The sequence below is a fragment of the Muscardinus avellanarius genome, assembly GCF_963383645.1.
Source record: "Muscardinus avellanarius genome assembly, chromosome: 2".
In the NCBI taxonomy this organism is placed as follows: Eukaryota; Metazoa; Chordata; class Mammalia; order Rodentia; family Gliridae; genus Muscardinus; species Muscardinus avellanarius.
The window spans coordinates 14,895,002-14,907,498 of record NC_137787.1 but is presented as its reverse complement, the minus strand read 5'-3'; the positions used below and the strand labels follow the sequence as shown (position 1 = coordinate 14,907,498).

At 44.2% G+C, this 12,497-nt stretch overlaps 1 protein-coding gene across 1 annotated transcript in view; it reads right to left on the bottom strand.

Moving 5' to 3' along the window:
* FAM124B (family with sequence similarity 124 member B) overlaps positions 1 to 5,664 on the bottom strand; it is a gene marked incomplete at both ends in the record, with an annotated part of 28,675 nt that extends 23,011 nt beyond the window's left edge. Inside the window, one exon of the mRNA XM_080690350.1 lies at positions 4,933 to 5,664. Coding sequence (XP_080546476.1) covers positions 4,933 to 5,664 — 732 coding nt within the window. The remainder of the gene's footprint in view (positions 1 to 4,932) is intronic.
* Between the last annotated feature and the right edge of the window lie 6,833 nt (positions 5,665 to 12,497).

Sequence of the window (12,497 nt, the reverse complement as noted above, 5' to 3'; positions counted from 1 at the left end):
GATTCCTTTAAAAACTGGGAATGGATCCACCATACAATCTGGCTATACCACTCCTGGGTATCCTTCCAAAGGGGTTGAAATCAGAGAGCTATAGTAACATATGCATACCCATGTCCATAGCATCATAACTCATACTAGCCAAAATATGGAACCAACCTAGGTCTCCTTCAACAGATGAATGGATTGCAAAATTATGGGAAATACACACAATGGAATTCTACTCAGCTATAAAGAAGAACAAAATCATGTCATTCACAAGGAGATGGAAAGTCCTGGAGAACATTATGTTAAGTGAGATCAGCCAAGCACAGAAAGAGAAGGGACATATGTTTTCTCTACTATGCCCAAACTAGGGAGTTTTAGGGATACCAGAGGGACTCCAGATAATGGAGGGGAAACCTCAGCAAAGCTAGAAAGGAAGGGTAGGAAAGGAAGAAGGCTGAGGTTGATTAATGGAGGAGGTACATTCGAATATGTGTATAAGTGTGAAATTGCATGGTCAGCCTGGACACTCATTGTTGGGAGGGGAGAAAAGGAAAGCAGGGGAGGAGGGCACCACGCACTGTGTGAATGTATGCCATTTTCAATATGATCCACATAAAAATGAAATAAAATAACCTAATAACCCAATCAATAAATGAGCAAGTGAACTAAAAAGACACTTCACAAAAAAGAAATTCAAATGGCGAATAAATGTATGAAACATGTTCAAAATCATTAGCAATCAGAAAGATGCAAATCAAAACTACCCTGAGATTTCACCACACTCCAACTCAAATGGCAATTGTTCGAAACACAAACAACAACAAATGCTGGTGAGGATGTGGAGAAGTAGGAACTCTAATGTATTGTTGGTGGGGTTGTAAATTAGTGCACTTTGGAAAGCAGTATGGAAGATCCTCAGAAGAATGGAAACACACTTTCCATATGATCCAGCAATACCACTCTGCATATCTACACAAAAATTGGAAACCAAACTACCAAGCTAATGCATGTATATCTATGTTCATAGCCATACAACTTACCATTGCCAAACTATGGAATCAGCCAAGATGTCCATCAACAGGTAAATGGACTACAAAACTATGGGATATGTACACAATAGAATTTTACTCAGCCATAAAGAACAAAATTATGTAATTTTTAGGGAAATGGATGGAACTGGAAAACATTATTTTAGTGAGATTAGTCAGTCACAGAAAGTAAAAAAAAAAAATTGGATGCTCTCTCTAATATTCAGAAGCTAGAGAGAAAAAAAAGGTGATAGGAGGAACTCTAGACGAAGAAGGAGAAGCCATAAATGAGACAATAAGGCAAACCAAGCAAGGGGGATGGGAGGAGGGAAGAGGGAAATTCCCTAAGGCACATGATGTACATTCATAAACATATCAAAGACAATCACTAAGCCAAACATAAAAAGGGAGAAATTTGTGGCCAGCCTCATCTACTTAGTGCAGCCCTCCACAACTTAGGAACACCCTGTTTCAAAATAAAAAAAATAAAAAAATTGGGCTGAGGGACTCGCTCAAAGGTAGAATGCCCCTGGGATCAATCCCCAGTTTAAAAATAAAAAAGAAGTGTGGGTTTGCACCCCAATTTTCTCATTCATGCATTCACTTACTGACCCTCTACTAGAGACCCTAATCACACTCCCAAGCACAGACATTCTAGACTTCAAGTGGCATCAGGTGACCTGCAGTGACAAGAGGTCATGTGGACTGTGTTTAGCCCCTGGCCCTCTGACACTCACAGATGCCACCCACAATGCCTCTGCATGGCCTCCTGCAGTCTCTACTATACAAACCATCCCATCTGGGATCCTTCATTTGATTCTCAAAAACACAATAACACATGTCAGTGCTGTTCCTAGGCTCCACCAGGAATCACTGGCCACACTAAGGTTAATTTAAAGTAGAAATGATTTATCAGTGCTCTCATTCATTCATTCATTCATTCAAGAATGCATTTGCCTGCCAGGTGCCAGACAGACACTGGTGTAGGTTTCAGCTTCTTAGGAGTGAACTAGAATAAATTCCTCTTGGTGCTTAAATCCCATGTTGGTCTGTGCTCCTGAATATCTGGCCTCTGGCCAGCTGCCTATCCTCTGCCCCCTACTCCCCTGCTTTTCCTCAGGTGGTTTGCTAGAAATGCCCCAAGGAAGTGTCGTGGGTTACTGTTGCCACCATCCCCCCAGGTGAGAGCACTCTCCATCCCTTCTGCAGCTGGCTGATTCCTTCAGTGCCATCCAGCTCACAGATCCAGGCATCGCTCCACAAGGAAGTTCCCCCACAGCCCCCAGGTCTACCACCCCCTACACAGTATCCCATCTCACAAGCCCATCCTGGTGCGGGGGAGGTGTTACCCACGGGAAGCTTAAGTTTGTGGTTATGGTTCTCCTTTCCATAGATATTATTTTCTTATTGTGTGTGGACATCAGTCACCCAGTCTTTGTCTCCTCCCCTCTGATCTTCTCTGGGGACCCTTGCCCTGAGCCGCGAGCCCACAGCTCCATCTGACTTCACAGACTCTAGAGTGGAGGGCAGAACTTTGGCCTCTGGTCAGAACTAATCCATACTACCAATATCCTGAGTGCGATAACTGATTTAAAGAAGACAATCAGAGCCAGTTTGGTGGCACACGCTTGTAATCCCAGCATTTGGGAGGCCGAGACAGGAGGATCATGGTTCGAGGACAGCCTCAGCTACTTAGTGAGGCCCTTTGCAACTCAGTAGGACCCTGTTTCAAAATAAAGAATAAAAATTAGGGCTATGGATTTAGCTTGGAGATAGAATGACCCTGGGCTCCATTCCCAGTGCCTCAAAAAAAAAAAAAAAAAGAAGAAGAAAGAAAGAAAGAGAGAGAGAGAGAGAGAAAGAGGGAGGGAGGGAGGAAGGAAGGAAGAAATAGAGAAAGAAGGAAAGAAAGAAAGAAAGAAAGAAAGAAAGAAAGAAAGAAAGAAAGAAAGAAAGAAAGAAAATTAAATCTGAATGGGTCTAATTGTTGTGGAGTCCAGAAATTTTGTTGGGCCATTATGGGACCAGGCACTCAGAGCTCAGTTGAAGAATGGAGCCAAGGAGTTGCTGGCAGCCGGCTAGTGTCACAAGGGGGAAATCTGTATGAGGACAGAGCCAGAATAAAGGTGTTCCTGGGCACGCTGTGCAAGTCCTGGACTACTTACAAAACCCGGAGCATTCACCATTCCTCTACCTTCCCCTACCCTCATCCCAAGAAAGGTTGGGCTGGACTTTCTACCCTCAAAAAGTCACTCCCTTCTGCTAGGCCTGGTGGCGCATGCTTGTAATCCCCACACTTGGAGGCAGAAACAAGAGGATCGTGCAGGTTCGAAGCCAGCCTTGCTGGCTTAAGAGACCCTGTTTCCAAAGAAAATATAAAATAGGTCTGGGAGTGTAGCCCAGAGGTAGAAGGGCTTCCAGGAACCCCAGTACCACCAAAAAAAAAAAAAAAAAAAAGTCACTCCCTTCTAAGAGTTCACTAGGTATGTGGTAACCACAATGCACTATCTTTTATGGTGTAGCACAGCCAAGCCTTCTGGCACTTTCATGGCATGAAAACAGAGAACTTTCCAGAAGACCATTCCTCATTTTGTTTGCAAAGGCCTATTAGAGTCATGGATGTGGCTGGAACAGGAGGGGGGGACCAAGGCCAGTGTTTTGGAGTGAAGAGAGACAGGTACGTGAGGTTTGGAGACCTAGAACAGAAAGGAGCTGGTGTCTCCAAGTGGCCATGAGAATAAAGGACAATAGCTCTGCCCCAACAGAGAAGTGGCCAGACCTGAATTTCTCTATTACTCATAGGCTTCCCCTTTATTAAAAAAAATCCTTCTACTCTCCCCAAATCTGACTCAACTTTCCAAAATAACCAACTTTATAAGCTGTGGTTCGAGAGAACACACCAGTCAGCCTTTAAAACAGGAATGAGTAAGAGCACGTCCCCTGCCACGCACGTACATGGACGGTGTTGTTTCCAGTGAGGTTGGTTTTACATTCTGAAGATTAAGAGTGAAAGACAAACATCAGATGCCATGGAATGAGGGAGTTGTATGATAATCAACTTAAAAAAGAAAAAGGGGCCCAACCACCTTTTGTGAACAAGGAGGTAAGGAATTTAATTATCATTTAATATAGCCAGTGCAATTCATGTTTAGTTAACTAAGAAATCAAAGCAATGACAACAAAATTAAACCGAAGGGAAAGACGACACATAGAGTAGCCTGTTATTACTCTATCCAGTAGGCTTTACAGGGTTTCCAGCCATTTCTCAAGATATTTTGCTGTGATCATCGGGTAAGATCCCTCTGCCCGCACACTTACAGACATATACATACCTATTGAGCACTGGACTCTGATTAACTACAAGGACTTGAAGTCTAATAGATATTTTCTAGCTGTATCTTGGGCAAGTAACTAAGCTCAGCTAAACCTCAGTTTTCTTGTCTGTAAAATGAGAGAAATGGTAACTTCTTAAATTATTATAAGAAGCTTAAAAAAAAAAAGCCTCTGGGTGTCCACCAAGAACTGGCCTAGGGTAGAAAAGTAGCATGGGAATTTTTGAAAACTCCCCACGGCTTCTTTGTGTGTGTGGCAAGAGGCGGATAACTGGGAATTGAACAGAAGGGTTCTACCTCAGTACACTCCTAGCCCCCTTTTTAAAAAAAATTTTTGAAACAGGTCTCAGTAAGTTGCAAAGGACCTCAATTAAATGGCTAAGGCTGGCCTCAGATCCACAGGTATCCTGTCTCAGCCTCTCAAGTACTGAAATAACAGGCATGGGCCACCATGCCTGGCTCCCTGGGCTTCTTATAAGTAACCAAGTTGAGACCCACTAAACTGAACCATCTCCAAGGCCTGCTCAAATATCCCATTACACGGTTCCCTGTGCTGGCCCAAGACCAGAAAGGCAGCAGAGAAATACCTGCAGGAGAATCTTGTTGCCCTCGTAGTCCTGCGTCTGCCACCTGGTGCTGCTGATGGGCACACACGGGTTGGGTAGGAGCGGCACCAGTTGGCCGATCTCTTGGACCTTGAACTGCAGCGTGCACGCCTCTTTCTGGTCCACCGACATTCCCGGGGGCAGCTGCTTCAGCGAGAGCTGCAGGGTGAAGCTGTCATTGGAGAGGAGAACAAAGAAGCAGAAGTTGCTCTTTTGCATCGTGGCCTCTCTCTGCAGGATCATCTCGTACAGTCTGATGGTGTCCTCGTAGTTATCAAAACTGCAGTAGAGTGTCACCCTCAGGATCTCGGCGCCACTGTGCACCTGCCTGACGCCCCAGACAGGCATCTGGTTGTCCAGGCTGTAGAACTCCTGACTGGCGAGGAGGTAAGGACACAGCCTCCCCTGCGCGCTCTGGGTAGAGTAGCACTGCCAGGGCGAGTGCTGTAGGCAGTCCAGAACCCGGAGCAACCGCTCCTCTCCCAGGCTTCCCTGCAGGAAGAGCAAGACAGACATCGCCGGGAACCGGGACCGCCTGGGGTGATACTTCTCATAGTATTTCACCGGCCTGACCCACTCGGACACAAGGAAGAGGCGCACCTCTGGGCAGATGCAGTCTAGAAGCTGGTCCAAAGCCTGCTGCAGATGTGAGCCGTGCCCGGCGTCGGCCAGGAGGTGTATGGTCATGGTCAGTGGCTCCTGCATCTCATCCATGGTGCAGCCGCGAGAGGATGGCAAAGCAAGCAGCCAGCAGGGCCACTGGCTCAAGCTTCGGAGCAGAAGGAAGGAGCAGCCCGAGCCACTTTGGGGATCACGCCAAGACTTCGCATGAAATCTTCAGTTCAGCTACTTCCCAAAGGCGCCCTCAGCCAGAGCCTCCCGCTGCCTGGCTGCAGGTGGGCTCATGGAGAGAGAAGATCGCACAGTTCCGGGTTCAGCAGCCTCTGCTACACACAGCAGCAGAGACCACGTCACCCAGACTGTGCATAACGTTACTATTGTTTGTCCTTTGCAGGCATTCCCCCGGGTTTCTGTTTGACCTAAAAACCTATAATCCTGAGAACCACCGGAGTGGGTGGTTCTTACAGACACTCTGTAAAGGAAATGACCAGGCAGAAAGGAATGGGAGTCAGCTCTGGCAGGCCGATAGCCATCTGTTTGGTTGAAAAGACGTCCATGTGATGGCCCCACAATGGGCTCTGATTTCCTACTTACATCTCCTGGTGTTTACAGTAGCCGGCCAAGCCACCTGAGTACAATGACTCCTTTAAAACAATTCTCCAAACTTGTCCACTCGCCAGGTCCCTCCCCCACTCCCTGCCTTTTGCCTTTCTTTTTTAAGTTTGTTTTTTAACATTTTATACTAGGACAGGAGGAGAAGATAATTTTATCTTAATAATTCTGACTTGCTTGCCAGGCATGGTGGCACATGCCTGTCTGTAATCCCAGTAAACATAAGAGGCTGAGACAAGAAGGTTGAAGGTTCAAGGACAGCTACAGCAACATAGTGGGACTCTCAGCAACTTAGCGAGACCCTGTTTCAATAAAACCAAAAGCATAAAAATAAAAATGGTTAGCCTGGAGACTAAGTACACCTAGGTTCAGTCTCCAGTACTATAGATAATAATTCTGACTTCAAGAGCCAGGCATGGTGGCGCACACTTGTAATCCCAGCACTCAGGGAGCAGAAACCAGAGGATTGCGGTTCAAGGACAGCCTCAGCTATTTAGTGAGGCCCTTCACAGCTCAGTGAGACCCTGTTTCAAAAAACAAAAGGTGAAAAAATAGGGCTGGAGGGTGTAGCTTGGAGGTAGAATGCCCCTAGTTTCCATCCCCAGTACCACAAAATAATAATAATAATAATAATAATAATAATAATAATAATATTTCTGAGTTCAGAGTCTGAATATACTGAAAAGATGTCAAGAAACTAAGGCATCCTTGATTCAGGCAAATTCATTACAACTTCTTTAAAAGATGGAGATTTTGTATAGTCACAAACTGTTCTAAAAATTTATATAAATTGATTTAATCCTCAAACAAACCTACAAAGAAGGAAATGTAACTCTCCAGTTGCTGATGAATAAACGAAGACATTGAAAATCCAGGTACCTCGTCCAGAATCTAACAGCCAAGTAGTTATCAGAGGGGAGATTTGAATCCAGGGACCATGGCCCACCACCTGCGCTGCCCCTCTGGGGCCAAGAAGACCCAGCTCAGATGTTTTTCCTGCCAGGCAAGGAAAGGACACCTTAAATCCTGTCACACAATTCCCGGAGACTCTATGCTGTTGCATCTTAAATGGAGTAATCCTTGACAAGAATGTCATCAAACTTCATGAAGTCCCTCTTTCCTATTTTCTGTAGTTTCCACATATGAGAAAAAACATACAACTCTTGACTTTCTGAGCCTGGCTGATGTCACTTAGCATAATGTTCTCTTGTTCAGTCCATTGTCCTGCAAATGACATAATTTTGTTCTTCTTAAACACGATCAGCTAATGTGTGCAAATATCAATCAAATATTACTTGTTACTCTGATTGCTGTGCTCCTCAAAGGGTGTAGATGGCCGCCTTTTTTTAAAAAATGTAATTCTTCTTAAAGGAAGCAAATTATTGATGCTATATTGGAACACACTGTGTCTTAGCTTTCTGTAAATTAAGAAACAATTTTCAGACAAAAACTGTAACCTGCTATTACTTTAAGTTTATACATGTGAATTTCTTTAGTAGTATAATAACCAAATTGGAAGTCAAAAATTATTATCCAAGAAATCATTTCTATTCAGACTTACTTTTTTGTGTGTGTATGGTGCTAGGGATTGAACCCAGGGGCATTCTACCTCTAAGCTATACCCTCAGCCCAATTTTTTGTGATTTTTTATTATTTTTTTTTTAAACAAGGTCTCACTGAGTTGCAGAGGGCCTCACCCTTGTACCTGTGATCCTCCTGTCTCAGCCTCCCGAGTACTGAGATTATAAGAGTGCGCCACCATGCCTGGCTTCAGATTTACTTTTTTTTTTTTTTTCTTGTGGTACTAGGGATGGAATCCAGGGGCATCCTACCTCCGAGCTATACTCCAAGTGAGGAGATAGAAAGGAAATAGGCAGATAGGGAAAAGACCTTGGTAGAAAAAAAAGTTAATTTCCTGAGTTTTCTGAGGGGCGACAAATGCCTGAAACTCCAAAGGCTCAGAGATAAGAAGGCCAGAGCTTCACAAAGCCATCCTGAGTTTCCTAATCAACAAACCCACCCAGCAAGTCTGGCATTCCTGAAAGGAGACCCTTCAAAGGACTTGCAAATGCCCTATGCAGATTCTCCTTGGAGTCACCACAACCACAAAAGGAATTGCAAGCGGTCAGGCATCAGCCAGTCAGATGGCAAAAGCGGGGACTTCCCGCTCTGGACTCCCTCCCCTTCTGGGGAGCTGTTCTCTCTCTCTCTCTCTCTCTCTCTCTCTCTCTCTCTCTCTCTCTCTCTCTCTCTCTCTCTCTCAGGTCATGTTGGCCCTGAGAGAAGGCAGAGTGCTTCTGAGGGCACGTGGCTCGGGCGACTCTCGAGTAGGGACCTGAAGGCCTCTGCTGGACATCATGGCTGACCAGGCCCCTAGGGGTGACCTGCACCTCTTTTCTGGCAGATCGCGTGGACTCTGGGAGAAAGTAGTTTGCAACTGATGGGCACTTGGCTCGGGTAGTGACCCTGAAGGCAGCTACTGGACCCCGGAGTTCCGACCGCCCCTATGGGGTGTTCGGCCACTTTTCTCTATTCCCTTCTGGCAGATCGCGCGGACTCCGGAAGAAAGCAGCCTGCACCTGAGGGCAATTGGCTTGGGCTACTCTCAAGTATTGTCCTGAAGGCAGCTGCTGGACCCAGAGTTCCAACCCCTTTGGGGTGTTCAGCCACCCTTGCCCCATTCCTTGCTGCTTCCAATAAACCTTTTACTCCCCTTCCTGAGGTCTGCGGGTGTCATTCTTCACTCTCCGTAGACAAGAACTCGCGGGGTTTTTCTCGCAAGAAACCCCCGTTTCACAAGCTCTATTTTTTATTTTTTATTTTTTACTTTGAAACAGGGTCTCACTAAACTGCAGAGTACCTCACTAAATAGTTGAAACTGTCCCGTAACCGAGGTCCTCCTGTCTCAGCCTCCCAAATGCTGGGATTACAAGCATGCACCATCACACCCAACTTTTAGACTTACTTTAAAATCTACCTATTATTCTAATAGTTTGAGTTTTATAATTTTTATGCTTTCTTCATTGAGAAAACATATAAATACAGTTGATAACAGATGAGTTGACTTACTTACCATGGACAACTTGATCATTAAAATCACTTTGCTTCCACTTTCAAAAGAATCATTAGAGGCCGGGCGTGGTGGCTCACGCTTGTAATCCCTGCACTTGGGAGGCAGAGACAGGAGGATCGCACAGGTTCGAAGCCAGCCGTGCGCGCTGGCTTAGGAGACCCTGTTTAAAAAAAAAAAAAAAGTAAAAATAGGTCTGGGAATGTAGCCTGGAGGTAGAAGGGCTTCCAGGAACCCCAGTACCACCAAAAAAAAAAAAAAAAAAATAGGCTTTTTTGGTTGTAGTTTTGGTAGTAGGAATTGAACCCAAGGGCAGTCTACCTTCAAGTTACACTCCCAGCCCTATTTTATTTTTTATTTTATTTTAAAACAACATCTGGCTAAGTTGATGAGGCTTGCCTCAAACCTGAAACCCTTTTGTATTAGCCTGCAAATTACTGGGACTACAGGCATGTGCCACCACACTAGGCTCTGCAAGGCATTCTGTTCTCACTGTGCTGATAAGCAGGAACTGTAGCAGGCAGGCGAGGGTCCTGAAGGGGGTCTAGCTCCAGGATCCCACCAGGGCAGGGGGAGGGAGGGAGGGAGGAGCCACAGTGAGCACCTTCTCCAAGCTGCTGTGATTCTTAGCTGAACGCTACTCTCCCAGTTCCCCAGAGTGTACCTCCTGCTCAACCGCAAACAATGCTATCAGTTCCTATTAAACTGCCATCTGTTTCCCCTTTCCAGGACAATGCAGCCCAGCAGCAGAGGGTATAAGCTGATACTCCGGTCTTCACAGGTGCAGGCAAGGAGGGCCTGTTTCCTCCTGACTTTGTTGTGGTCTGTGCTGTGACTTGGTTCCCAGGGTCAGCTCAGTCAAGGTTCTTAGCAACAACAAGAGTGATGAGGATTGAGCCTATATTGGTTGTTAATAAGAGCTGTATTAATTGCTAATAAGAATAAGCTTTCATACTTAGGCAAAACAATAAAATCCTTTTCTCTGCCTCTAAACTGTCAGCCAAGAGCTGCAGCCAATATTGACTTTGGTCAGCTAAAAGTTAGATGTTAGCATACCTAAACATGAAATGAGAAAACAAACACTAACTTCTTACAGTAGTTTAAATTAAGGGTAAGAGAACCCTATACCAATTACTCAGTACACAAAAGAGTTATAGCCCAAAGCCTCCATATTTTAAAGACAAGTTTACATAATAAATAACTTCTAGCAAATAGAGATAAAAATGGCTAAAACCTCCCCAAGAATGTGGGAAGATGGTACAGAACTTCTCCAAAGTGGGCACATACCATGTAACCCCTGACCTTGTTAACCAAATAACACATCTTGGTCATAAATCTAACAAGAAAGGCTAACACCATGGACATCATTGGTGTTAGGGCCTACACCTGCATTAGGTCAGGCTACTGGCCAAGCAGCATGGGGGAAAGAAGATAATAAATCCTTATATAAAAACTGCTGTACGTTCAAAACTCCAGTAACTTATGTTTTTATTTTTTTATTTTTATGTGGATCATATTGAAAATGGCATAGATTCAGACTGTACTTGGTACCCTCTCCCCCACCACTTCCTTTTCCTCCCTCCCAACAATGAGTGTCCAGGTTAACCATGCTACATTCATACTTTTATACATATTCAGATATAGCTCCTCCATTGAACAACCTCAGCCTTCTTTTCTCCCATCCTTCCATTCTAGATTCTCTGAGGTCTCCCCTCCATTATCTGGAGTCCCTCTGGTATCCCTAAAACTCCCTAGTTTGGGCATAGTAGAGAAAACATATGTCCCTTCTCTTTCTGTGCTTGGCTGATCTCACTTAACATAATGTTCTCCAGGACTTTCCATCGTCTTGTGAATGACATGATTTTGTTCTTCTTTATTGCTGAGTAGAATTCCATTGTGTGTATTTCCCTTAATTTTGCAATCCATTCATCTGTTGAAGGAGATCTAGGTTGGTTCCATATTTTGGCTATTACGAACTGTGCTGCTATGAACATGGGTATGCATATGTTACTGTAGTTCTCTGATTTCAACCCCTTTGGAAAGATACCCAGGAGTGGTATAGCTGGATCATATGGTGGCTCCATTCCCAGTTTTCTAAGGAATTTCCATACTGAGCTCCAAGTGACTGAACTAGTTTGCACTCCCACCAACAGTGTAAAAGATTTACTCTTTCCCCACATCCTTGCCAGCATTTGTTGTTACTTGAATTCTTTATGCTTGCCACTCAAATTGGGGTTAGATGGAATCTCAGTGTAGTTTTGATTTTCATCTCCCTAATGGCTAATGATGTTGGACATCTTTTCATGTATCTATTGGCCATTTGTATCTCTTCTTTTGTGAAGTGTCTATTCAATTTAGTTGCCCATTTCTTGATTGGGTTGTTTGTTTTGCTAGTGTAGAGTCTTTTGAGCTCTTTGTATCTTCTGTATATTAGCCTTCTACTAGAGTGGTGACTGATAAAGATCTTCTCCCATTCTGTAGGCTTTCTCTTTAGGTCTTTGATGGTTTCCTTTGATGAGCAGAAACTTTTTAATTTGATACTATCCCACTTGTTAATTCTTGCCTGTGCCTAAATGTTGGAGTGTTGAGCCTATGCCCTCCTCTAATAGCTTCACCGTCTCTGGTCTAATTTCTAAGTCTTTGATCCATCTTGAGTTGATTCCTGTGCACGGCGAGAGGTAAGGGTTTAGTCCCATCTTTCTACAAATGGATAGCCAGTTCTCCTAGCACCATTTGTTTAAAAGGCTGTCTTTTCTCCAGCGTATGAGTTTGGCCCCTTTGTCAAAGATTAATTGACTACAGGTGTGTGGGTTTGTTTCTATATCTTCTATTCTGTTCCACTGGTCAGTCTGCCTGTTGTTGTGCCAATACCATGCTGTTTTTACTACTATTGCTCTATAGTATAATTTGAAATCAGGGAATGTGATGCCTCCTGCATGGTTCCTATTGCTGAGAACTGCTTTGACTATTCTGGGTCTTTTCTTTCCCCATATAAATTTTGTGGCTGATTTTTCTAGGTCTATGAATAATGTTGTTGGGATTTTGATAGGTCCAGTAACTTATTTTCAAGTTGCTCCACTACATCCCTCTCATGTAGTGCTTCATAAATTCTGTCCCTTCTGCCTTTTGTAATAACAAAATTGCTTAAGCTTACATCAGAAGAGTTCTGGCTATTCTTTTCTACAAATAGCTAAGAACAAGAACCTGCAGGTACATCTCACAGTGGTACAGTTTTGTTGTACCA